This window comes from Salmo trutta, chromosome 3 (assembly GCF_901001165.1).
Source record: "Salmo trutta chromosome 3, fSalTru1.1, whole genome shotgun sequence".
Classification (NCBI taxonomy): domain Eukaryota; kingdom Metazoa; phylum Chordata; class Actinopteri; order Salmoniformes; family Salmonidae; genus Salmo; species Salmo trutta.
Genome location: NC_042959.1, coordinates 56,830,468 through 56,856,944, shown reverse-complemented (window position 1 = coordinate 56,856,944; position 26,477 = coordinate 56,830,468). Strand labels below are relative to the sequence as shown.

General features: G+C 43.3%; 2 protein-coding genes across 18 annotated transcripts in view; one reads left to right on the top strand and one right to left on the bottom strand.

The window, feature by feature from the left end:
- LOC115180239 (integrin alpha-8) overlaps positions 1–25,118 on the top strand; it is a 55,916-nt gene extending 30,798 nt beyond the window's left edge. The window contains exons 21-30 of the mRNA XM_029742176.1: positions 297–389; positions 3,238–3,317; positions 3,690–3,770; positions 4,636–4,741; positions 5,282–5,440; positions 19,113–19,226; positions 19,345–19,458; positions 19,583–19,684; positions 24,001–24,123; positions 24,226–25,118. Coding sequence (XP_029598036.1) covers positions 297–389; positions 3,238–3,317; positions 3,690–3,770; positions 4,636–4,741; positions 5,282–5,440; positions 19,113–19,226; positions 19,345–19,458; positions 19,583–19,684; positions 24,001–24,123; positions 24,226–24,312 — 1,059 coding nt within the window. The 3' untranslated portion in view covers positions 24,313–25,118. The remainder of the gene's footprint in view (positions 1–296; positions 390–3,237; positions 3,318–3,689; positions 3,771–4,635; positions 4,742–5,281; positions 5,441–19,112; positions 19,227–19,344; positions 19,459–19,582; positions 19,685–24,000; positions 24,124–24,225) is intronic.
- On the bottom strand, positions 5,723–18,455 carry LOC115180247 (girdin). 17 transcript variants are annotated; one of them, XM_029742188.1, is made up of 26 exons: positions 18,124–18,450; positions 17,391–17,453; positions 14,913–14,975; positions 14,752–14,814; positions 14,611–14,673; positions 14,407–14,469; positions 12,618–12,701; positions 12,267–12,497; positions 12,059–12,121; positions 11,883–11,966; positions 11,655–11,717; positions 11,447–11,509; positions 10,033–10,095; positions 9,857–9,940; positions 9,628–9,690; positions 9,420–9,482; positions 8,006–8,068; positions 7,830–7,913; positions 7,601–7,663; positions 7,393–7,455; positions 7,254–7,316; positions 7,060–7,143; positions 6,911–6,994; positions 6,706–6,759; positions 6,475–6,603; positions 5,723–6,076 (listed from the first exon to the last, which is right to left on the bottom strand). In XM_029742188.1, the coding sequence occupies exons 1-26, from the start codon at positions 18,326–18,328 to the stop codon at positions 5,769–5,771; spliced, it is 2,376 nt and encodes a 791-aa protein (XP_029598048.1). In that variant the 5' UTR covers positions 18,329–18,450; the 3' UTR covers positions 5,723–5,768. The 17 variants fall into 17 exon arrangements, with proteins under 17 accessions (XP_029598048.1, XP_029598082.1, XP_029598073.1 ...); XM_029742222.1 differs by lacking the exon at positions 7,601–7,663 and having other exon boundaries at positions 18,124–18,454; XM_029742213.1 differs by lacking the exon at positions 9,628–9,690 and having other exon boundaries at positions 18,124–18,454.
- Positions 25,119–26,477: the final 1,359 nt, after the last annotated feature.

Sequence of the window (26,477 nt, the reverse complement as noted above, 5' to 3'; positions counted from 1 at the left end):
GAACACACATTCACACACACACTTCCACCCCCCACCGTGGCCCTAACCCAGCTCAACCAGACCCTACAGCCTTGCTGACCTCTTTACCATTACATCCTGTTGACAACGTCAGGGTTTGTTCTCCAGAGAGTGAGTGAATGAATGTGTAATGGGGCCCTAAGATGGATGAGATGAGGTTGTTACTGTCAGAACATTCATCACTCTCTTCCTCTCCTCCCTTCCCCCACATATCACCTCTCTTCCTCTTCCACCCTCTCCCTTCCACCTCCTGTCTTCTTGCCTCCTCTCCTCTCCAGTCTCTATCCAGGTTGAACTGTGAGTACAGGATGGTGAATGACTCCAGACTGGTGGTGTGTGACCTGGGGAACCCTATGGTTGCCGGAACAGAAGTAAGTCTAACACACACATAAACACAAATGAACACAAAACAATACACACACGCACATGCACCCACACTGACCTCCCCCTCTACTTGGAAACAACCACCTGTCCAAACAGGAAGCTGTCAATCAGATACAGTGGTGCTGATTGATAGTTACCATGGTGATTGATCACCCAGATACCCTGTGCCCCATTGAGTCCCACACTCTGAAGCGGTCTGTGGGTATTTCTGTGTGTGTTAATCTGTTCGCCCCTTGCATGACACATCCAGGAAGCACAGGCATCCGACATGTAACTATACTGTGTGTGTGTGTGTGTGTGTGTGTGTGTGTGTGTGTGTGTGTGTGTGTGTGTGTGTGTGTGTGTGTGTGTTGTGAGCCTGAGAGGGGTATTTGTTAGCTCTAGAAGCGACACACGTGTGCACGACAGCTCTCCTTCAGACCAGAAGTTTCCCATACATACTTACCTTTAGACCTGTAGGAATTCATGAGCTTTTATAGAATAAACACACACACACACACACTTACGAATCATGCAGCCGGAGTAATAATGCTTGTAGACCATTTTGAACGTATCTTTTTCTCATTCTAATATTTGAGTCAAGCCTCTAAAATGCAGACTGCCTTGCCATGTTTCTTTAAAACGTTGTGTATTGTCAGCATTTTTTGTATTTTATTAGGATCCCCATTAGCTAGTGCTAAAGCAGCAGCTACTCTTCCTGGGGTCAACAAGCATAGCAGTGAAAACAGACACTGTTTATGGGTAACATCCCAGACGGCAGGGCTGCCGGAAAATGTGTAGCGAGGCAGTATTTGCCACAGCACTTTTCAATCAGGTGTGGCTGCATCAGCGCCACACCACTTTTGATTTAGTTTAATAAAGTATATCTACGCAAAGTGTAAAAGAAAAGGGGCAAAGTGCTGTTTTGATTTGTCACTCGCACACAATTTTTCTGTCTTTCACACCGGAGTGCTGCTACAGGCTCTTTGTGTGTCTTGACCAATCAGATTAATGCTCAAGGCACTCTCCATTTTTCTCTGGTATTTATTTAGCGAGCTGATAGCACATCACTCCCAACAGACACAAGCAAAAATTCTTACATCAATGGAGCAGCCTTTACTCCCAAACATTAGCGATCTGACATGATGTGTTGCATGGTAACGAGACCATTTTTGAGTCTGATCAACTGTAGGCTACGAACAACAGCAGCTGCATAGTCGAGCCTCCTATGGGCCCTGTCCCTCTGGCCAGGGTAAACGAAGCGGTGACCTTGTGTAGGCTATTTATAGCCCAATGGGATTACATTTGGTTTATATTTAAACTTGGGCTAACCAGGTTACCTAGACTTTTTCAATCCAAGAGTATAAACTTTAATTAATCAATAGACACAATAGCTGAACATAGACTGTGAGTACATTTTGTTATTAGTATTACAGTTGAGCAGGAGCAGGACTACATGATGCAAACCTGCATAAAGCAAGCTCAGCCCTGTGAGTTTTAATATCCAATCATGTAGCTTTCTGAGTGTCTCTGTATAGGACCCCCCTAGTCCTTCTTTAAAATATAATTCATAAGAACAAGTACAAGGTTGCTGCAGTTTAACAGGGCTTTCATCCTCCCCAAGGCCAGGAGTTTTTTAAAACCATGTGACCTGATTAGAAAAACTCTGGTCCCATCATAGCCCATATTCAACAGATGAATCACGTCATACCGTATAAGGGCTGGAGTTTTACCTGGTCAGGTTACCAGATCAGGAAAAACGATGTACCCCAGAATTTGGTTTTCCGCTACACAACTCTGGGGCCTGTGGTGCCACCTCTGCCAGATGGTCAGCATGTATAATGTGAACAGAAACGGCCCCTGCACAGAGCCCTGTGGAACACCATATATAGCCTTGGAGCAATCAGAGGTCACACTGGCCAGAAAAACAAACTGATACCTGTCTGTTAGTTTGGTCGACAGCGTAAATACCTGCTCTTACATCAAGGAATGTGAGAACAGTCACAGAGCCACGGTCGATGATTGGTCGATGCATTAGATCATTTCCTTGACAAACACTGTCTCTGTACTATGGTGGGTTCTACAGTAGATCCACGTTATACAGTTTTATAGTGGTGTTGGGGCTATTCAGAACATGGGAGAGAAGCGACAGGAAATCAATGTTTTCCAGATTTGGGGAGAGAGATAATCATGTGTCACTCTGTCTGTCTCTCTCTCTTTCTCTCAGCCTGGGGACCTCAGTGATTTAGACCCATTTGGTCTTTCGTCGTCTCTGTTGAGTTTTACTGATTCTCTCTCTGATGTGCAATAAAGTCTCTTTGACTTTGGAGTCCTAATGAGTTTCCACCCTCAGGCTTCTCCCTTGTAGTTTTAGCAAGTGTTTATGAGTTTCCGGCATTGACTAGTGTCTAACATGTTGTTCATGAGAACATTATTACACAAACGCAAGAAGCCATTATCATACTCATGGTTATGAACTAAGCCCTCCACATGGTGTGAGTTAAGCAAGGGTAGAGGGGGTTTAACTGGGGTCTAAAGACTAGAGGGGAAGGGATCTGGTCTGTCTCAGCCCACAGATCTGTACTGATCCTCCAACTGAGACACACAAACACAATACAGATACGTAACCCAGATACACACACCATGACCAGGTCCTGGTTAGTTTTAACAAAGGAAAACTGTACATGGGGTTCGAAGGCTGTTCCCTTTAACTGAACACTTACAGATGTCACTGACACAGACTTTGATTCGTCTCTCTCTGACTCTCTGTCGCTGTCCCTCTCTCTTTGTCTCTCTGTCCCTCTCTCTCTGTCTCTGTCTGTCCCTCTCTCTTTGTCTCAATGTCTCTGTCTCCAGGTATCTGTAGGTTTAAGGTTTGCTGTCCAAAGGCTGGATGATGCCGGTCCTCACGTTGACTTTGACCTACAGATCCACAGGTGACAGACACACACACACACACACACACACACACACACACACACACACACACACACACACACACACACACACACACACACACACACACACACACACACACACACACACACACACTGCTGAAGAGCTGTGACACACATAACAATAAAAAGGAACCTCTGTCAGAATTCAGAGTATTTCTGTGGCTTTCTCAAACAAAGAGCGTCGAGACAGACGAGACAAAACATTGACTGTTCACCTCGCCACAAACACATGTCCACTCACTCATTTACTCGCACACGCACACATGCACACACACACCATACATCGTCAGGCCATGGTGCAGACATTACATCCAAACATCTTTACTGACTCGTGTGCCTCTTATCTTACAGTTCAAACGAAGACAACTCCAAGAGCAACCCAGTCAGTCTGTCTCTCTCCATCTCTGCGAGAGCTCAGCTAGACCTGAGGGGGTGAGTGACACATCTCTGTTCTGGTTGATCTTTTCTCTAACCCTGTGACAGTAGAATATCTTTGCTGTGTTTGATGCACTTTGTTGTCGTACAGTGAATCACTTTGTCTCATGCCATGTAGGTGAGACAGGCTCATCTAGTTTGCTGTATTTCTATTGCTCAGTGTGGTTGAGTCTGTGTATGTTAATCATGTATGTGTATGTTAGTCTGTGTATACTAATCATGCACACTTGGGCCAGTGCTAGTGTTACTTGGTCACACACACACACACACACACACACACACACACACACACACGTTTGATTTACTATCCTTGTGGGGAACAAAACATTGATTCCCATTCAAACTCCTATTTTCCCTAACCGTTAACCTAACCCTAACCTTAACGCTAAGCTTAACCCCTAACCCTAAAACTAAATCTTACCCTAACTCCTAAGCCTAGCCCCTAATGCTAATTGTAACCCTAACCCTAACTCCCAAGCCTAAAATAGCCTTTTTCCTTGTCAGTCCCCACTTGTCCGAATGTTCCTTGTTTTACTATCCCCCCACACACACAAACACACTTCAAAGCCGGGACCCCAGAGTGACTTGGCTGGGTCTAAGGAAATTGTACACACAAACAGACAGTGATCCGTGGGGGGGGGGCTGTGGGTGCGGGGGGCGGGAGGTTAAGGTCCAATCGGCGTTGGGTAAGTTGTGTTTGGCAGCGGCGTGGCTTGGTGTTCACCCCCCAAGTTGTCCTGGACGTTGTAAATCATTTGCTCTCCACATCATTTGTTCTCATACTCTCTCTCTTCTCTTTCTTTCTCTATCGATCCTCTTTTTCTTTCTTTCTTTCTCTCTCCCTCTCTCTCTCCCTTTCCAGGGTGTGTCATCCCTCTCAGGTGGTTCTTCCGTTTCCTCATTGGGAGCCCAAAGAGAATCCGGTCAAAGAGGATGACGTAGGACCCCAGGTCACACACATCTACGAGGTACATACACACACAGTAAAAGCAGTAGCCCTGTAAGTACTGGCTGCTGTCTGATCAAAGGCCTCCTGAACACTGAACAGTGGTAATTACTGTCATAAAGGAAGAGAGAGAGGGGGGGATAAGAGGGTGGATCAGACGTGTGTGTGTGTGTGTGTGTGTGTGTGTGTGTGTGTTTGTGTGTGTGTTGAAGATGCAGTGAAGGGGGACATCTGCTGGATGTCTGCAGGGTTTGGGGCTGCAGTGCTCCTGTCCTGCAGTCTGTCCAGCTGGTTATAGTTAGGTCGGCCAGAGTTTATCTCTCCGAGAATTCCTGCCTGGAGCACTGAGACCATGTCCTGTTTGGGTGACTCACCATCATCACCCTCAGATTTAATGAGTGTGTGGAAAGGGGCTAAGCTGAGTGGCTTGGTGTTCTCATACTCTCTCTCGCTCTCACTCTCTCTTTCTTTCTTCTTCCCTCACTCTACTCCCCTTCTCCCTCTCTCTCTTCCTCTCATCTCTCTGTCTCTCCTGTCTCTCTTTTCCCTCTTACTTTCTCAGCTCCATAACTCAGGTCCCAGTAGTATCCGGGAGGCGGAGCTCCAGGTGGGCTGGCCATCTCGTTTCCGTGATGAACACCTGCTCTACGCTCTGGAGGTTCTAACAGATGGACCAATCAGCTGCCGGAGCAACACCAGCCTCAACCCCCTGGGCCTGCAGGTAACACAACCACACCTCCTGCTGAGACTGGACATGACACTGTACTCATGCACGGATGTTCTATATTTATTAACCTGTATTGGTCTCCAATGCTTTAGAAACAATGGCATAAGTGCTTTTGTGAAATTGCAGCTCAGTTAGATCAAAGTGTACTGACCCGATCTAGCATTGATGTAGCTTGGTTCTTCTCATAATAAAATAGGGTAACAGGATGTCATCTACCGTCTGGCTTATGTCTGTGATGATGACTGAGGAATGTGCTTTAATGATGACAGGACAAAGTTACTCATTCCATGTTTATTGAAGACTGTAGGAGGACGGAGAGGGACTAGTGGAGTCGGCCCATAGCAGGGTTGGTGGTGAAGAGCAGGATGCCAGTAAAGACAGTGTGGTTGTAGTTGTCATCATACAGCCCCCAGCCCTTAGGAAGCCTTAAGTACACCAGATCATCTTTCTCTAGCTCCAGAGCCACGGCACCTGTCATGTACTCATAACCACCATGGAAGTTGTCCTGGACGTTGTATATCATTTGCTCTCCATTTTTGGTCAAGTAAACACCCATTTTCTGTCCAGGCTCTCGGCCCATGGAGGTGAATGTGAAGTAGTAGACCCCTCTCACTGGTGCTGAAAACATACCTGTATCAGAGGGGAAGCAGGGAGAGATCAGCACCCTCCGTCTCTCTTAGGCACTGTAGCAGCCTGTTAGTGGTTGGGATCTGTGCCAGTAGCTGGCCCCTGTGGGCACCACAGGCATCCAGTGGCACCTTCATTGGGTAGGACGGGCTCATAGTAATGACTGGAACGGACTAAAGTGAATGGTATCGAACACATCAAACACATCCCATTCCATTCACGCCATTCCTGACATTATTATGAGCCGTCCTCCCATCAGCAGCCTCCTGTGGTGGACACGTGAGCATGGAGATTGTGTGTTTATACCTTTATCTGAGTTGTAGATGTATTGCTGTGTGAGTGAACCTGTAGTATTGTTACTGTGTAAGTTTCATCTGTAGTATTGTCGGCGTAAGCTGTACCAGAGTTTGGGTCGTAACCGTTGCCGATGTTGGTGAAGACTTTTTCATAGACCAGAGTGATCTCAGTTTGAAAGGGTCCCACATATCCTGAGTCTGTCAAACCAACAGAAAAGGCCACCTGTCTTCTGTCTGCAAACACATGAGAATGAATTCAGTCAAGTCCACCGTAATGTCTAAAATGTCTTCATTTCAGACCACACTGTGGGTTTGATTGAATTGATCTGTTCTTACCTAGCCTCAGTTCCTCCACCAGGCTCTCAGCGACACTCAATCTTGCCTCCAGGGCTGAAATAGCAAGAAAATAATACCTTAATGAACTGATACTCTGAGGTAGCTTTGTTGTCATTGCTGTGCTTAGATACATCCTGATTAGATCAATTAGATCAGTCAGCGGTTCAGGAGAGTGATTGTAGTCTTATTAGTGCAGCATAGTTACCTTCATTCTCTTTCTCCAGCTCTGCTACTTGCCTCTCACTGGTTGTCACTCTGCTCCCCAAAGCTAACAGTTCTGCTGCTTGGGCTGGAATCATGCACGTCAATATCCAGAGGTGTTCATCTTTTTCATAACAATTTACAACTCATTACCTGCATTCTCTTTCTTCAACTCTGCCACCTGGCTCTCACTGGTTGTCACTCTGTTCTTCAAGTCTGACAGTTCTGCTGCTTGGGCTGGAATTATATAAATAGTGTAGTGAGGCAATGGACAATATCCAGAGCTGTGATTTTTTTTTTCTTCTTCTATTGAACAAATGATTTACTTTTTCAAAGTTCATTATTACCTGCATTCTCTTTCTTCAGTTCCTCCAGCTTGCTCTCATTGGCTGTCACTCTGGTCCTCAAGGCTAACACAAGTGAATTTCCAGAAATGTTCATCTTTCCAGTGAATATTTTTCATAACTAATTGCTTATCATCATTACCTGCATTATTTTTCTCCAGTTCTGCCACATGATTCTCACTGACTGCCACTCTGGCCTCCAGGGCTAGAAAATAATCCATACAAGAAAACAATAAACTGTGATGTAGCTTTGTTACATTGCTTTGCTTCATCACGTCCTAACATTAGCTGAATCCTGTTCAGGTGAGGCATACACGTAGTAGCTCTTATACGTAAAATGTTTTAGTCACCTGCATTCTTTCCCTTCAGCTCCTCCACCTGGTTCTCACTGGCTGTCACTCTGGCCTCCAGGGCTAGAAGATCATTTATGCAAGAACATTTTTTATTTTGAAAATGATAAGCCATGATGTAGCTTTGTTACATCGCTATGTTTTTTCATATCTTGAAATGAGCATAATCTTATTATGTTCAGGTGAAGAATACATGTAGTCGTTCTTATAAGTGAAACATTTTAGTCACCTGCATTCTCTTTCTTCAGTTCTGCCACCTGGCTCTGAAGGGTTGTCACTCTGCTCCCCAAGGATAACAGTTCAGCTGCTTGGTCTTTAATCACATGAGTCAATATCCAAAGTTGTTCATCTTTCTAGGCAATTAATTATTAACTGAATTATTTTCAATTCACATGTCATAATTACCTGCATTCTTTCCCTTCAGCTCCTCCACCTGGCTCTCACTGGCTGTCACTCTGACCTCCAGGGCTAGAAAATAGTTTATGCAGGAACATCATTTATGATAAAAAACGTTAAACAAAGATGTAGCTTTATCATATCCTAAAATAAGCTGAATCATGTTAAATTGAGACCTATACATATTAGTTCTTATAAATAATGTGGACACCTGCTCATTGAACATCTCATTCCAAAATCATGGGCATTAATATGGAGTTGTTCCACCCTTTGCTGCTATAACAGCCTACACTCTTCTGGGAAGGCTTTCCATGAGATGTTGAAACATTTGCTGCAGGGACTTTCTTCCATTCAGCAGCAAGAGCATTAGTGAGGTCGAGCGATGACATTGGGCGATTAGGCCTGGCTCTCAGTCGGCGTTTCAATTCATCCCAAAGGTGTTCGATGGGGTTGAGGTCAGGGCTCTGTGCAGGCCAGTCAAGTTCTTCCACACCGGTCTCGACAAACCTTTTCTGTATGGACCTCGCTTTGGGCACAGGGGCATTGTCATGCTGAAACAGGAAAGGGGCTTCCCCAAACTGTTGTCACAAAGTTGGAAGCACAGAATCATCTAGAATGTAATTGTATGATGTAGCGTTAAGATTTCATTTCACTAGGTCTAAGGGGCCTAGTTCGAACCATGAAAAACTGCCCCAGACCATTATACCTCCTCCACCAAACTGTACAGTCGGCACTATGCATTGGGGCAGGTAGCGTTCTCCTGGCATCCGCTAAACCCAGATTCGTCCGTCGGACTGCCAGATGGTGAAGCGTGATTCATTTGTCCAGAGAACGTGTTTCTGCTGCTCCAGAGTCCAATGGTGGTGAGCTTTACACCACTCCAGCCGACACTTGACACTGTGCATGGTGATCTTAGGCTTGTGTGCAGCTGTTCGGCCACGGAAACCCATTTCATGAAGCTCCCGACTAACCGTTATTGTGCTGGCGTTGCTTCCACAGGCAGTTTGGAACTCAGTAGTGAGTGCTGCAACTAAGGAAAGACGATTTTTATGCTCTACACGCTTCAGCACTAGGCGGTCCCGTTCTGTGAGCTTGTGTGGCCTACCACTTAGCAGCTGAGCCGTTGTTGCTCCTAGACGTTCCCACTTCACAATAACAAAACTTACAGTTGACCAGGGCAGCTCTAACAGGGCACAAATTTGACAAACTGACTTGTTGGAAAGGTGGCATCCTATGACGGTGCCACGTTGAAAGTCACTGAGCTCTTCAGTAAGGCCATTCTACTGCCAATGTTGTCTATGGAGATTGAATGGCTGTGTGCTCGATTTTATACACCTGGCAGCAACGGTGTGGCTGAAATAGCCGAATCCACTAATTTGAAGGGGTGTCCACATACTTTTGTATATATAGTGTATATAGTCACCTGCGTTCTTTCCCTTCAGTTCTGCCACATGATTCTCACTGACTGCCACTCTGGCCTCCAGGGCTAGAAAATAATCCATACAAGAAAACAATAAACTGTGATGTAGCTTTGTTACATTGCTTTGCTTCATCACGTCCTAACATTAGCTGAATCCTGTTCAGGTGAGGCATACACGTAGTAGCTCTTATACGTAAAATGTTTTAGTCACCTGCATTCTTTCCCTTCAGCTCCTCCACCTGGTTCTCACTGGCTGTCACTCTGGCCTCCAGGGCTAGAAGATCATTTATGCAAGAACATTTTTTATTTTGAAAATGATAAGCCATGATGTAGCTTTGTTACATCGCTATGTTTTTCCATATCTTGAAATGAGCATAATCTTATTATGTTCAGGTGAAGAATACATGTAGTCGTTCTTATAAGTGAAACATTTTAGTCACCTGCATTCTCTTTCTTCAGTTCTGCCACCTGGCTCTGAAGGGTTGTCACTCTGCTCCCCAAGGATAACAGTTCAGCTGCTTGGTCTTTAATCACATGAGTCAATATCCAAAGTTGTTCATCTTTCTAGGCAATTAATTATTAACTGAATTATTTTCAATTCACATGTCATAATTACCTGCATTCTTTCCCTTCAGCTCCTCCACCTGGCTCTCACTGGCTGTCACTCTGACCTCCAGGGCTAGAAAATAGTTTATGCAGGAACATCATTTATGATAAAAAACGTTAAACAAAGATGTAGCTTTATCATATCCTAAAATAAGCTGAATCATGTTAAATTGAGACCTATACATATTAGTTCTTATAAATAATGTGGACACCTGCTCATTGAACATCTCATTCCAAAATCATGGGCATTAATATGGAGTTGTTCCACCCTTTGCTGCTATAACAGCCTACACTCTTCTGGGAAGGCTTTCCATGAGATGTTGAAACATTTGCTGCAGGGACTTTCTTCCATTCAGCAGCAAGAGCATTAGTGAGGTCGAGCGATGACATTGGGCGATTAGGCCTGGCTCTCAGTCGGCGTTTCAATTCATCCCAAAGGTGTTCGATGGGGTTGAGGTCAGGGCTCTGTGCAGGCCAGTCAAGTTCTTCCACACCGGTCTCGACAAACCTTTTCTGTATGGACCTCGCTTTGGGCACAGGGGCATTGTCATGCTGAAACAGGAAAGGGGCTTCCCCAAACTGTTGTCACAAAGTTGGAAGCACAGAATCATCTAGAATGTAATTGTATGATGTAGCGTTAAGATTTCATTTCACTAGGTCTAAGGGGCCTAGTTCGAACCATGAAAAACTGCCCCAGACCATTATACCTCCTCCACCAAACTGTACAGTCGGCACTATGCATTGGGGCAGGTAGCGTTCTCCTGGCATCCGCTAAACCCAGATTCGTCCGTCGGACTGCCAGATGGTGAAGCGTGATTCATTTGTCCAGAGAACGTGTTTCTGCTGCTCCAGAGTCCAATGGTGGTGAGCTTTACACCACTCCAGCCGACACTTGACACTGTGCATGGTGATCTTAGGCTTGTGTGCAGCTGTTCGGCCACGGAAACCCATTTCATGAAGCTCCCGACTAACCGTTATTGTGCTGGCGTTGCTTCCACAGGCAGTTTGGAACTCAGTAGTGAGTGCTGCAACTAAGGAAAGACGATTTTTATGCTCTACACGCTTCAGCACTAGGCGGTCCCGTTCTGTGAGCTTGTGTGGCCTACCACTTAGCAGCTGAGCCGTTGTTGCTCCTAGACGTTCCCACTTCACAATAACAAAACTTACAGTTGACCGGGGCAGCTCTAACAGGGCACAAATTTGACAAACTGACTTGTTGGAAAGGTGGCATCCTATGACGGTGCCACGTTGAAAGTCACTGAGCTCTTCAGTAAGGCCATTCTACTGCCAATGTTGTCTATGGAGATTGAATGGCTGTGTGCTCGATTTTATACACCTGGCAGCAACGGTGTGGCTGAAATAGCCGAATCCACTAATTTGAAGGGGTGTCCACATACTTTTGTATATATAGTGTATATAGTCACCTGCGTTCTTTCCCTTCAGTTCTGCCACATGATTCTCACTGACTGCCACTCTGGCCTCCAGGGCTAGAAAATAATCCATACAAGAAAACAATAAACTGTGATGTAGCTTTGTTACATTGCTTTGCTTCATCACGTCCTAACATTAGCTGAATCCTGTTCAGGTGAGGCATACACGTAGTAGCTCTTATACGTAAAATGTTTTAGTCACCTGCATTCTTTCCCTTCAGCTCCTCCACCTGGTTCTCACTGGCTGTCACTCTGGCCTCCAGGGCTAGAAGATCATTTATGCAAGAACATTTTTATTTTGAAAATGATAAGCCATGATGTAGCTTTGTTACATCGCTATGTTTTTTCATATCTTGAAATGAGCATAATCTTATTATGTTCAGGTGAAGAATACATGTAGTCGTTCTTATAAGTGAAACATTTTAGTCACCTGCATTCTCTTTCTTCAGTTCTGCCACCTGGCTCTGAAGGGTTGTCACTCTGCTCCCCAAGGATAACAGTTCAGCTGCTTGGTCTTTAATCACATGAGTCAATATCCAAAGTTGTTCATCTTTCTAGGCAATTAATTATTAACTGAATTATTTTCAATTCACATGTCATAATTACCTGCATTCTTTCCCTTCAGCTCCTCCACCTGGTTCTCACTGGCTGTCACTCTGGCCTCCAGGGCTAGAAAATAATCCATACAAGAAAACAATAAACAGTGATGTAGCTTTGTTACATTGCTTTGCTTCATCACATCGTAACATTAGCTGAATCATGTTCAGGTGAAGCATACATGCATTAGCTCTGATAAGTAGAACATTTTAGTCACCTGCATTTTCTGCCATCAGCTCCTCCACCTGGCTCTCACTGGCTGTCACTGTGTTCTCCAGGGCTGTCACTGTGTTCTCCAGGGCTGTCACTGTGTTCTCCAGGGCTGTCACTGTGTTCTCCAGGGCTGTCACTGTGTTCTCCAGGGCTGTCACTGTGTTCTCCAGGGCTGTCACTGTGTTCTCCAGGGCTGTCACTTTGTTCTCCAGGGCTGACAGTTCTGCTGCTTGATCTGGAATTATAGAAATCTAGTAAAGAGGCAAAAGGCATTATCCAGAACTGTGATTATTTTTTTCTTCTATTGAGCAAAATTATTAACTTAATAGTTAATCAGAACACATTTAATTATTACCTGCATTCTCTTTCTTCAGTTCTGCCACCTGGCTCTGAAGGGTTGTCACTCTGCTCCCCAAGGATAACAATAGTGCTGCTTGGCCTGGAATTATAGAAATATAGTAGACGATATATAACATCCGTATGTAATAGGCAATATCCAATATGTTGTTGTTTCTGTTGAGAAAGTTAAGTCAATATATACACTGCTCAAAAAAATAAAGGGAACACTTAAACAACACAATGTAACTCCAAGTCAATCACACTTCTGTGAAATCAAACTGTCCACTTAGGAAGCAACACTGATTGACAATAAATTTCACATGCTATTGTGCAAATGGAATAGACAACAGGTGGAAATTATTGGCAATTAGCAAGACACCCCCAATAAAGGAGTGGTTCTGCAGGTGGGGACCACAGACCACTTCTCAGTTCCTATACTTCCTGGCTGATTTTTTGGTCACTTTTGAATGCTGGCGGTGCTTTCACTCTAGTGGTAGCATGAGACGGAGTCTACAACCCACACAAGTGGCTCAGGTAGTGCAGCTCATCCAGGATGGCACATCAATGCGAGCTGTGGCAAGAAGGTTTGCTGTGTCTGTCAGCGTAGTGTCCAGAGCATGAAGGCGCTACCAGGAGACAGGCCAGTACATCAGGAGACGTGGAGGAGGCCGTAGGAGGGCAACAACCCAGCAGCAGGACCACTACCTCCGCCTTTGTGCAAGGAGGAGCAGGAGAAGCACTGCCAGAGCCTTGCAAAATGACCTCCAGCAGGCCACAAATGTGCATGTGTCTGCTCAAACAGTCAGAAACAGACTCCATGAGGGTGGTATGAGGGCCCGACGTCCACAGGTTGGGGTTGTGCTTACAGCCCAACACCGTGCAGGACGTTTGGCATTTGCCAGAGAACACCAAGATTGGCAAATTCGCCACTGGCGCCCTGTGCTCTTCACAGATGAAAGCAGGTTCACACTGAGCACGTGACAGACGTGACAGAGTCTGCAGAAGCCGTGGAGAACGTTCTGCTGCCTGCAACATCCTCCAGCATGACCGGTTTGGCGGTGGGTCAGTCATGGTGTGGGGTGGCATTTCTTTGGGGGGCCGCACAGCCCTCCATGTGCTCGCCAGAGGTAGCCTGACTGCCATTAGGTACCGAGATGAGATCCTCAGACACCTTGTGAGACCATATGCTGGTGCGGTTGGCCCTGGGTTCCTCCTAATGCAAGACAATGCTAGACCTCATGTGGCTAGAGTGTGTCAGCAGTTCCTGCAAGAGGAAGGCATTGATGCTATGGACTGGCCCGCCCGTTCCCCAGACCTGAATCCAATTGAGCACATCTGGGACATCATGTCTCGCTCCATCCACCAACGCCACGTTGCACCACAGACTGTCCAGGAGTTGGCGGATGCTTTAGTCCAGGTTGGGAGGAGATCCCTCAGGAGACCATCCGCCACCTCATCAGGAGCATGCCCAGGCGTTGTAGGGAGGTCATACAGGCACGTGGAGGCCACACACACTACTGAGCCTCATTTTGACTTGTTTTAATGACATTACATCAAAGTTGGATCTGCCTGTAGTGTGGTTTTCCACTTTAATTTTGAGTGTGACTCCAAATCCAGACCTCCATGGGTTGATAAATTGGATTTCCATTGATTATTTTTGTGTGATTTTGTTGTCAGCACATTCAACTATGTAAAGAAAAAAGTATTTAATAAGATTATTTCTTTCATTCAGATCTAGGATGTGTTGTTTAAGTGTTCCCTTTATTTTTTTGAGCAGTATATTTTTTTAAACTTCTCGTTATTACCTATATTCTGTTTCTTCAAGTCTTCCACCTGGCTCTCACTGGCTGTCACTCTGGCCTCCAGGTCTATCATTTTTTATGATAAAAACAATGAACACTGATGTAACTTTGCTACATTGCTTTTCATTTCCTGAAATGAGCTGAATCATGTTCAGGTGAGGAATATACAGTATGTAGTAGTTCTTACAAGTAAAACAGTTTAGTCACCTGCATTCTTTCCCTTCAGATCCTTCAGCTGGCTCTCACTGGTTGTCAATCTGACCTCCATGGCTGAAGTAGTATGAAAGTAATTAACAGTAAATTAACAGAAAAACACACGTTTGCACAATATAGTTTATCTTACTGTACCTGCATTTTCTTTCTTCAGTTCCGCCACCCGACTCTCACTGGCTGTCACTCTGGCCTCCAAGACTAAAATCATAGAGTTGGATAGTGTAGAATGCTTTATTAGTTGCAAGTGTTATTTACTGTCAGAATACATGAGGGTGAAGTTTATATTAGTGTTTTACCTGCATTCTCTTTCTTCACTTCGTCCACCTGTCTCTCACTGGCTGTCATTCTGGCCTCCAGGGCTGAAGTAGCATGAAAATAAACATTGCTGAACATATCGACCATTACTGTTTTTTGTGACCAAATTATAATTGTTTTAGTTATTTGTTGTGGGGGATTACAGGTACATTATCCATTTCAAAAGTATATGTTTATAAAACGTGTAACCTGCCGCTCAACAGCAACAAAAGACTGTAAGAAATGCATACAGAGTTTAACAATAAATAGTAAATTCAGTATAAACAGGAAAATAAAAAAGAAGTGGGCCTCCCCCAACTTCCCATCCCATTCCCCCAGCCAACATGTCTCCATACAACTCCCCCTACCCCCAAGTTACCCACCCCTTCCCAACCCCCCCTAGCAACAAGGGTTGCTCGTCAGTCACCCACCGCCCACCCTGGTGACCATAGAAAACCCTCGCCATACCACCCCTTCCCCATGGGGCTGAAAGTAAAGAAAGTAAAACAAATATTGAAATAGGTGTGTATATATATAGTGCCTAAAGAAAGTATTCACACCCCTTTACTTTTTCCACATTTTCTTGTGTTATAGCCTGAATTAAACATTTATTAAATTGAGATATTGTGTCGCTGACCTACACACAATATCGCATAATGTCAAAGTGGAATTTTGTTTGTAAAAAATGTTTTTAATTAATAAAAAATGTAAAGCTGAAATGTCCTGAGTCAATAAGTATTCAACCCCTTTGTTATGGCAAGCCTAAATAAGTTCAGGAGTAAAAATGTGCTTCACAAATCGCATAATAAATTGCATGGACTCATTCCGTGTTCAATAAAATTGGTTAACATGATTTTTGAATGACTACATCGTCTCTGTACCCCACACATAAGGGGGTACAGAGACGATTGAGGGATCTGTAAGGTCCCTCAATCGAGTAGTGAATTTCAAGCACAGTTTCAACCACAAAGACCAGGGAGGTTTTTCAATGCTTCGCAAAGAAGGGCACCGATTGGTAGATGTGAACAAATAAAAAAAGCAGACGCTGAATATCCCTTTGAGCATTTTAAAGTTATTAATTAGGCTTTGGGTGGTGTATCAATACAAGATATAGGCGTCCTTCCTAACTCAGTTGTAGGAGAGGAAGGAATCAAATCCAGGCTGTTTCACATCCAGCAGTGATTGGGAGTCCCATAGGGCGGCGCACAATTGGCCCAGCGTCATCCGGGTTTGGCCGGTGTAGGCCGTAATTGTAAATAAGAATTTGTTCTTAACTAACTTGCAGAGTTATATAAAGGTTAAATAAAAAATAAAACAAAAAAGGAAACCGCTCAGGGTTTTCACCATGAGACCAATGGTGATTTTTAAAACAGTTACAGTTTAATGGCTGTGGTATGAGAACTGAAGATGAATCAACAACATTGTAGTTACTCCACAATACTAACCTAATTGACAGAGTGAAAAGAAGGAAGCCTGTGCAGAATAAAAATATAACAAAACTTGCATCTTTTTTGCAACAAGGCACTTAAGTAATACTGCAAAAAATATGGCAAAGAAATGAACTTTTTGTCCTGAATACAAATCGTTATATTTGGGGGGAATCCATCACAACACATCACTGAGTACCACTCTTCATATTTTCAAGCATCTTGTTATGGGTCATGTTATGGGTCATGTTATGGGTATGCTTGTCATCGGCAAGGACTGGGGAGTTGTTTTTTTAGTTTATAAAATAAACGGAATACGCACAGGCAAAATCCTAGAGGAAAACCTGCTTCAGTCTACTTTCCAACAGACACTGGGAGATGAATTCACCTTTCAGCAGAACAATAATCTAAAACACAAGGCCAAATCTACACTGGAGTTGCTTACCAAGACGACATTGAATGTCTAGTTACAGTTTTGACTTGCCATAGATTTTCAAACCGATTTAAGACTTGAAAATGTCTGTCTATCAATGATCAACAATCAACTTGACAGAGCTTGATGAATAAAAAAAAGTATAATGTGCAAATATTGTACAATCCAGGTGTGCAAAGCTCTTAGAGACAAAGTATCGACTCAGGGGTGTGCATATTTATGTAAATTAGATATTTCTGTATTTCATTTTCAATAAATTTGCTAAAATGTCTAATGTCATTATGGGGTATTGTGTGTAGATGGGTGAGATTAAACTTTTTTTTAATCCATTTTGAATTCAGTCTTTAACACAACAAAATGTGGATAAGTCAAGGGGTATGAATACTTTCTGAAGGCACTTACATAGCACCATTCATTTTCGCTGTTGATAATTCTCGTGCTAAAACTTCTAGTAGTAACTGTATCCACTGATGAATTGGAAGAGAGTGAGGAGACCAGCAATGTGACATAGAGCTTTTTAAAATTACAAGTTCACTACTTCACTTACAGAATCTTATATCTCATATGCTAAAACATGTGCTACATCATGTTTATTCATAGTAGTCTCCTCTCCTTATTACCTGCATTCTCTTTCTTCAGTTCCACCGCCTGGCTCTCACTGGCTGTCACTCTGTTTTCCAGGGCTGAAATAGCATGAAAATATGTAGCTGAGATGCAGCTAAAACAAAGCTTTATTTATTTCTCCCTGAAATTTGCTATGCTCATCTGAGGCACAGTAGTTCTTATAAAGTCTACATTTAAAGAAAGATGGGAACCCCTGTGCTAAGCAATCCCTTTGCGGTAACTCTGGCCTGAAATCATCATAAAATGTCCAGCAAAATCCACAGCTGTACATTTTTGATTAAGCTAATTAACTAAATCGTATTTTGTAAAATTAGATTTTGTTATCACCTTCGTTCTAGATCTGTAAATCGAACGTCAGTATCACATTGGCACTTAGTCTGTCGTCTAGGTCTGTCAGTTCTGCTGCTTGAGCGTTAATGATAAAGATATACTGTAGCCTGTGTATGATCCATATCAGCAGCTGACTTTTCTATTGAGTGAATTATTATCTAAATCCATTGAAGAAATGACATCTAATAATGATTATATGTGTTCTGTCTTCAGCTTGACCACCCTGTCCCCCAGGACTGAAATGGCACCAACATAAATGTCCAAACTTATCAATCAATACAGAATGAGAGTTAAGCAAGCACTACTTATTTTCACAGTGTGATCGGTTTCATTACCTGTATTATTAGGCTACCTTTGTTCTTCCTTCTTTCTCTGTCTATATGTGCATTATTACAGTACCTGTGTTCTTATTCTCCAACTTCTCTACTCGTTTCTTTGTGTTGTTCAGCATGAGTCTCAGGTGATTCAGCTCATCCCAGACAGCATCTATGGTAGTGAATAGAATGTTCTGGTCAATCTGATCCATCCCTCCTTTACTCTCTACCTCAGCCCAGGCCCCAGACGGATAGAACATCAGCACCAGCATAGCTACAGCACCCCTCATTTTGAATGATGCCTTAGTTCAATAGTAATGTAATGTCTATGAGTCTCAGTACCAGCAAAAAGAAGGGGGGGGTAGCAGAATGGGGAATCTTTATAGAAACGCGTCAACAAGAACTAGCCCACTACGTGAGAAGTCAACATGTGGTGGATGTAAAAATAGCACCAAGGACATCTGATCAAACATCAAGAGAACCAGAGTAACCCTGAATCCCTGTGTTGTTTGGTCTCTTCTTGTTCCACGAGGTAGAAAACTGACTATAAGGCTGCTGGTCAGGCTACTAGACAGTGTGTCATCTACAATGTGTAGGCCTATGTATGCCTTGCAAAAGTGTTCATACCCCTTGGATTTCTTCACATTTTATTGTGTTAGAAAGTGGGATTCAAATGGACTTCATTGTAATTTTTTGTCTGCACAAAATACTATGTAATGTCAAAGTTGAATAAAAATTCAATAAAAACAAATTATAATAAAAATGTGATAACTAAATTATATATATATATATATATATATATATATAGTTGTTGCATAACTATTCAGCCCCTTTGCTTAGGCAAGCCTAAATTAGTTTAAGAGTAAAAATGGGCTTAAAAAATAACATAATAAGTTACATGGGTATGAATACTTTAGCAAGGTACTGTAAGTGTGTACCTGTGGTGTTTTATGTTTAGATGATTGGTTGGTCTTAAAAGTGGTTTGTAATAATGTGACTTCATTTTCTCCCCTCTGTCTCGCTCTCACGCTCGCTCTATCTCTCTTTCTCTTTTTCTGTCTCTCTCTCGCTCAGACATCCTCTGTCCAGGACACTCCAGAATTGTTGGGCTTTCTGAGAAACAGTAGCTCTCCTCACCGCTACAGACGAGCCACCAGTGCTGCCCAGCCCTACAGCAGCAAGACCCTGGTACTTACAATACGTGCCCTTCATTATCAGCAGCCTTGGATTTCACTGTCAGCTTGTTTGGTATACAGCAGCAGTTTGGGAATGTATATGAACTCTCTCTCTCTCTCCCTCTCTGTAGAACTGCAGTAACATCATTTGTCTAGGAGTTCTGTGTGTGGTCGGGCGGTTGGACCGTGGTCAGAGCGCTGTAGTCAAGATCCGCTCCCGACTCTGGGCCCACACCTTCCTCCAGGTGAGCACAAGCACACAAACATAAACCCAGACTTATGTACTACTGGGAGTATTAGTATTGTATGTATTAATGCTATTATTAGTATTAAGAAATAAAGTATCTATAATATCTATTCACCTTGCAGAGACGTAACGACCCATACCTCCTCAACTCTACCGTGTCCTTCAGAGTGACGGCCCTGCCCTACCGCCTCCAACCCTCCTCCTTACCCCAACACACCACTTCAGTAAGATACCCCTAATACTAACCCATACCTCTACGCTCTTAGAAGAAAAGGAGCCTGGAAGAACCTTCTTTGATTCAAAAAATTGCCACACAGGGAACTTTTCCAGTTCAAAAAGGTTCCTTGAGGAACCCCTCTGAAAAGGGTATTTGACAGTGGTGGAAAAAGGTCCCAATTGTCATACTTGAGTAAAAGAATAGATATCTTAATAGAAAGTTACTCAAGTAAAAGTAAAAGTCACCCAGTAAAATACTACTTGAGTAAAAGTCTAAAATTATTTGTTTCTAAATGTACTTAAGTATCAAAAGTAAAAGTATAAATAATTTCAAATTCCTTCTATTAAGCAAAGGAGGTGGCACCATTTTCTTGTTTTAAAAATGTATGGATAGCCAGGGGCACTCTCCAACACTCACACATCATTTACAAAAGATGCATTTGTGTTTAGTGAGTCCGCCAGATCAGAGGCAGAAGGGATGACCATGTGCTGTCTTGATAAGTGCGTTAATTGGACCATTTTCCAGTCCTGCTAAGCATTCAAAATGTACTTTTGGGTGTCAGGTACAGTAAAATGTATGGAGTAAAAAGTACATTCTTTTCTTTAGAAATGTAGTGAAGTAAAAGTTGTCAAAAATATAAATAGTAAAGTAAAGTACAGATACCCAAAAAACAACTTAAGTAGTACTTTAAAGTATTTTTACTTAAGTACTTTACACCATTGGTCTTTGAGGAACCCCTGTTTAAAGGTTGAAACCGGAACCTTTTTGTGATGGGAGGGGTTAAATTTTGAACCTTTTCAATAATATATTGTAGAGGCTGCGAGCCTATCAGAAGATTGGAGGCATGGCTTATTTGGCCACCCATTACAAGTAAATGTCATTCCTGCTCATCATGTTAAGTTTATACACTGCATATTACATATTCTAATAAAATAATAATGATATTAACATTGCTGATTACATATACATACAATACCGTTCAAAGGTTTGGGGTCACTTTTTGTCCATTAAAATAACATCAAATTGATCAGAAATACAGTGTAGACATTGTTAATGTTGTAAATGACTATTGTTGCTGGAAACTGCAGATTTTTTTTATGGAATATCTACCTAGGTGTACAGAGGCCCATTATCAGCAACTGTCACTCCTGTGTTCCAATGGCACGTTGTGTTAGCTAATCCAAGTTTATCATTTTAAAAAGGCTAATTGATCATTAGAAAAACATTGTGCAATTATGTTAGCACAGCTGAAAACTGTTGTGCTGATTTAAAGAAGCAATTTAACTGGCCTTCTTTAGACTAGTTGAGTATCTGGAGCATCAGCACTTGTGGGTTCCATTACAGGCTCAAAATGGCCAGAAACAAAGACCTTTCTTCTGAAACTCGTCAGTCTATTCTTGTTCTGAGAAATGAAGGCTATTCCATGTGAGAAATTGCTAAAAAACTGAAGATCTCGTACAGCACTGTGTACTACTCCCTTCACAGAACAGCGCAAACTGGCTCTAACCAGAATAGAAAGAGGAGTGGGATGCCCCGGTGCACAACTGAGCAAGAAGACAAGTACATTAGAGTGTCTAGTTTGAGAAACAGACGCCTCACAAGTCCTCAACTAGCAGCTTCATTAAATAGTACCCGCAAAACACCACTTTATGCGATGTGCAATGTAGGGAACACCGGAAGAATAATTATAATTTAATTACCATAGTGACTTATTGTAATGATTGTTTATGTGTCAATTAATCCCATAAGGGATGGGTTGCCGATTGGCGATTTGACACAAAAATAAAATGTAATTCATTCATTCATATAGTTATAAAGTGGTAACTATTCCAACTTTGGGATTTGCGTATGCTCTTGAGGAGCTCATACACCTCTGTAAGCCCCATTGAAGCAAAACTGTCAGTGTTCAACCTTAACATATGATGACAACAGAACAGATGAACAGGAATGACATTTACCCCTAAAAAGATCTATCTGAAAGCCACGCCCCTACTAAGCTATGCCTCCAATCAAGGGTTTTTCTACATTGAAACATCAAATAAAATACAATTTTATTTGTCACATACACATGGTTAACAGATGTTAATGTGAGTGTAGCGAAATGCTTGTGCTTCCAGTTCCAACCATGCTAACAAGTAATCTAACAATTTCACAACAACTACCTTATACACACAAGTGTAAAGGAATGAATAAGAATATGTACATAAAAATATGTGGATGAGCGATGGCCGAACGGCATAGGCAGATGCAGTAGATGGTATAGAGTACAGTATATACATATGAGATGAGTAATGTAGGGTATGTAAACATTAAATAAAGTGGCATTGTTTAAAGTGGCTAGTGATACATTTATAACATCCAATTTTTAATTATTAAAGTGGCTAGAGATTTTAGTCAGTATGTTAGCAGCAGCCACTCAATGTTAGTGATGGCTGCTTAACAGTCTGATGGCCTTGAGATAGAAGCTGTTTTTCAGTCTCTCGGTCCCAGCTTTGATGCACCTGTACTGACCTCGCCTTCTGGATGATAGCGGGGTGAACAGGCAGTGGCTCGGGTGGTTGTTGTCCTTGATGGTCTTTTTGGCCTTCCTTTGACATCGGGTGGTGTAGGTGTCCTGGAGGGCAGGTAGTTTGCCCCCGGTGATGCGTTGTGCAGACCTCACTACCCTCTGGAGAGCCTTACGGTTGTGGGTGGAGCAGTTGCCGTACCAGGCGGTGATACAGCCCGACAGGATGCTCTCGATTGTGCATCTGTAAAAGTTTGAGTGTTTTTGGTGACAAGCCGAATTTATTCAGCCTCCTGAGGTTGAAGAGGCGCTGCTGCGCCTTCTTCACCACACTGTCTGTGTGGGTGGACCATTTCAGTTTGTCCGTGATGTGTACGCCGAGGAACTGAAAACTTTCCACCTTCTCCACTACTGTCCCGTTGATGTAGATAGGGGGCTGCTCCCTCTGCTGTTTCCTGAAGTCCACGATCATCTCCTTTGTTTTGTTGACATTGAGTGTGAGGTTATTTTCCTGACACCACACTCCAATGGCCCTCACCTCCTCCCTGTAGGTCATCTCGTAGTCGTTGGTAATCAAGCCTACCACTGTAGTGTCGTCTGCAAACTTGATGGTTGAGTTGGAGGCGTGCATGGCCACGCAGTCATGGGTGAACAGGGAGTACAGGAGAGGGCTGAGAACGCACCCTTGTGGGGGCCCAGTGTTGAGGATCAGCGGGGTGGAGATGTTGTTTCCTACCCTCACCACCTGGGGGCGGCCCGTCAGGAAGTCCAGGACCCAGTTGCACAGGGCGGGGTCGAGACCCAGGGTCTCGAGCAAAAGGACGAGTTTGGAGGGTACTATGGTGTTGAAATGCTGAGCTGTAGTTGATGAAAAGCATTCTTACATAGGTATTCCTCTTGTCCAGATGGGTTAGGGCAGTGTGATTGCGATTGCGTCGTCTGTGGACCTATTGGGGCGGTAAGCAAATTGGAGTGGGTCTAGGGTGTCAGGTAGGGTGGAGGTGATATGGTCCTTGACTAGTCTCTCAAAGCACTTCATGATGATGGAAGTGAGTGCTACGGGGCGATAGTCATTTAGCTCAGTTACCTTCGCTTTCTTGGGAACAGGAACAATAGTGGCCCTCTTGAAGCATGTGGGGACAGCACACTGGGATAAGGATTGATTGAATATGTCCGTAAACACACCAGCCAGCTGGTCTGCGCATGCTCCAAGAACCTAACCATAGGTGCAAGTGTGAACCATTGATTATCAATGGTTCCTCAAGGATCTCCAGGGTTCTTAGTCACCACTAATTCTAAGAGTGTACTCTGCCCTACCGCCTCCAGCCCTTCTGCTTACCCCAACACACCACTTCAATAAGATACCCCTAACACGAACCCTTACCTGTACCCTGCCCTATAGCCTCCAGACCTCCTTCTTACCCCTAACACTAACCCTTACCTGTACCCTGCCCTATAGCCTCCAGACCTCCTTCTTACCCCAACACACCACTTCAATAAGATACACTAACCCTTACCTGTACCCTGCCCTATAGCCTCCAGACCTCCTTCTTACCCCAACACATCACTTCAATAAGATACCCCTAACACTAACCCTTACCTGTACCCTGCCCTATAGCCTCCAGACCTCCTTACCCCTAACACTAACCCTTACCTGTACCCTGCCCTATAGCCTCCAGACCTCCTTCTTACCCCAACACACCACTTCAGTAAGATGTGACATCCACCCTAACTAGTACCTATAATAACCCTTACCCTGAACCCCATCCAGCCTGCAAATAACTGTGATTGTGTGTGTATGTGTGTGTGTGTTATAGATGGGTACACTGGTGCTGTGGGGGACTCCTGATGTGGCGTTTGCTGTTCCTCTGTGGGTCATCATCCTGGCCATCCTACTGGGACTGTTGGTCCTGGCCATGCTAACACTGGCCATGTGGAAGGTACACACACACACACACACACACACACACACACACACACACACACACACACACACACACACACACAAGGACTTTAGTATAACTTAACCCTCTCTTCCTCAGTGTGGGTTCTTTGACCGGGCACGGCCGCCAGCGGATGACGTGTCAGACCGTGAGCAGCTGACCTCTGACCAATTAGCAGACGCCTAAGAACACCCACTGGCGCCATGGAGACCAGTTCCTGATTCGAAGAGGCTGTTTGGGATGAGTTCCACCTCTTGAGTGTTATTAAACTGAAATAAGATCTGCAGGCAGACTGCAAACTCACAGATCAAAGGTTATTTACCCCTTTTAAAGCTGATCTGTCATCAGTGAGTGGACTGCAAGCTCACAGGCCAAAGGCTCTTTACCCCCTTTAGAGTTGATCTGACATCAGTGAGTGGACTGCAAACTCACAGACCAAAGGCTGAAGTGACATTAAGACTGGTATTCAAACAGCACCAGAGAGACTGGGAACAATGCACACAGACGGAACTACACACATTAACACTATTTAAACAAACACAACGACTTGGATGTATATGAGGCCTCAACACAATTTTGGACAGTATAATGGACTCTGGTTCTAACCCTGCTTGTAGTTGAATATGTTTCTATGCACCGCTTGCCTCTGTGGGTTAGACTACTTGGGGATCTGTATGGTTGGATAATTCAGTTAGAGTTAACCAGCCTGGCTTACTACAAGTGGAGTTACCATCTGATGTCAGTGACTTGGTGTCCGCCTGCTTTCACTGTTAAATACATTCCACCATTGATCAAACACACACACATGCACACATGCACGCGCAAACACGCGAATACACACGCAAACACACACATGCACACACACACGCAAACACACACACAGGAGGCTGTATATATCTATGGATGGTGTATGTGCAATATTGGGACATTCTGTGTGATACTGAAGCGTGTTTACACTGGTATTATTTTATTAGAACTTGATGTTCAAATTGTTTGTGTATATTGTTTAGTTAGTATACTATTGTCTATGTGAGTGTTTTTGTTGGTATATTAGTGTGTGTGCCTTCGGAAAGTATTCAGAACCCTTGACTTTTCCCACATTTTGTAACGTTACAGCCTTATCCTAAAATTCATTAAATCGTTATTTTCCCTCATCAATCTACACACAATACCCCATAATGACAAAGCAAGAACAGGTTTTTGGAAATGTTTGCACATTTCTTAAAAATCTAAAACTTAACTATTACATTTACATACGTATTCAGACCTTTAACTCAGTCTGAGGTCCTAAGCACTCTGAAGCAGGTTTTCATCAAGGATCTCTCTGTAGTTTGCTCTGTTCTTTCCCTCGAATCTGCCAAAGGAGCTTCAGCAAAGTACTGAGTAAAGGGTCTGAATACTTATGTAAATGTGATATTTCCGGTTTCTTTTAAAATAAATGAGCAAAAATTACTAAAGATCTGTTTTTGCTTTGGCATTATGGAGTATTGTTTGTAGATTGATGAGGGGAAAAAAACGATTTAATCAATTTTAGAATAAGGGTGTAAAATAACAAAATGTGGAAATAGTCAAGGGGTCTGAATACTTTCCAAAGGCACTGTAAGTGTTGAAAGAGAGAAGTGTTTATAACGGGTCCAACTGTTTAAAAAAAAGAACGTGGGACTGGGCTAAATACAAAAGGAATTGCATTAACATTAGCATTATCCAATGTGAGAGGTTTAGGCCTAGATTCAATCAGACCCATTGTTAATTGGCGCTAGCCAACACCGCATAACAAGCCAACAAACCCAGAATGATTCCAATCACATTTAAAAAGAAAGGGAAAGTCATTGAGTTACATATCAGAAAACACAACACTAAAGTATACAACATAATATTACTTCAATACAAAGCAAAAATGTAAATGCCTAACAATTTCAGGTGGTTTGGTGATCTTCTTGGCCAATATAGCAGTAACCTCAAAGGCTGGGGGTGGGGCCAGCAGTACTAATAGGATATCATCAGGTCCCAGCTGGAATAAAATGAGTTGGTTGACCCTTGAATGGTCTACTTAATTTTGTCTAATTTTAGGAAAATTAGTTGGGCCAAAGAGAGGCTGAGGGAGGATTGATAGATCCAATAGAATCCAATCCAATAGAATCCTTCTGCGTGCCAACAGGGAGGCAAAGGCAATGGCATCTAGCTGTCTATTGGTCAGGGAAGGATTGTTGTTTGGTACTCCAAAAATGGCAATTTCTGCACTAGGCTGCCACTCCATATCAAATGCTTCAGAAAGTGTTTTAAATATAGTGGACCAGTAGTCTGCCAGATGGGGACAAGACCAGAATATCAAATCAAATCAAATTTATTTA

Coding starts and splice junctions, on each gene's coding strand:
- LOC115180247 (XM_029742188.1), bottom strand. CDS start 18,328: ATGAGGGGTGCTGTAGCTATGCTGGTGCTGATGTTCTATCCGTCTGGG. Junction 11,510..11,654: donor GCTGAAGGGAAAGAATGCAG/GTGACTAAAACA, acceptor ATTATTTTCTAG/CCCTGGAGGCCAGAGTGGCA. Junction 10,096..11,446: donor ACTGAAGGGAAAGAACGCAG/GTGACTATATAC, acceptor ACTATTTTCTAG/CCCTGGAGGTCAGAGTGACA.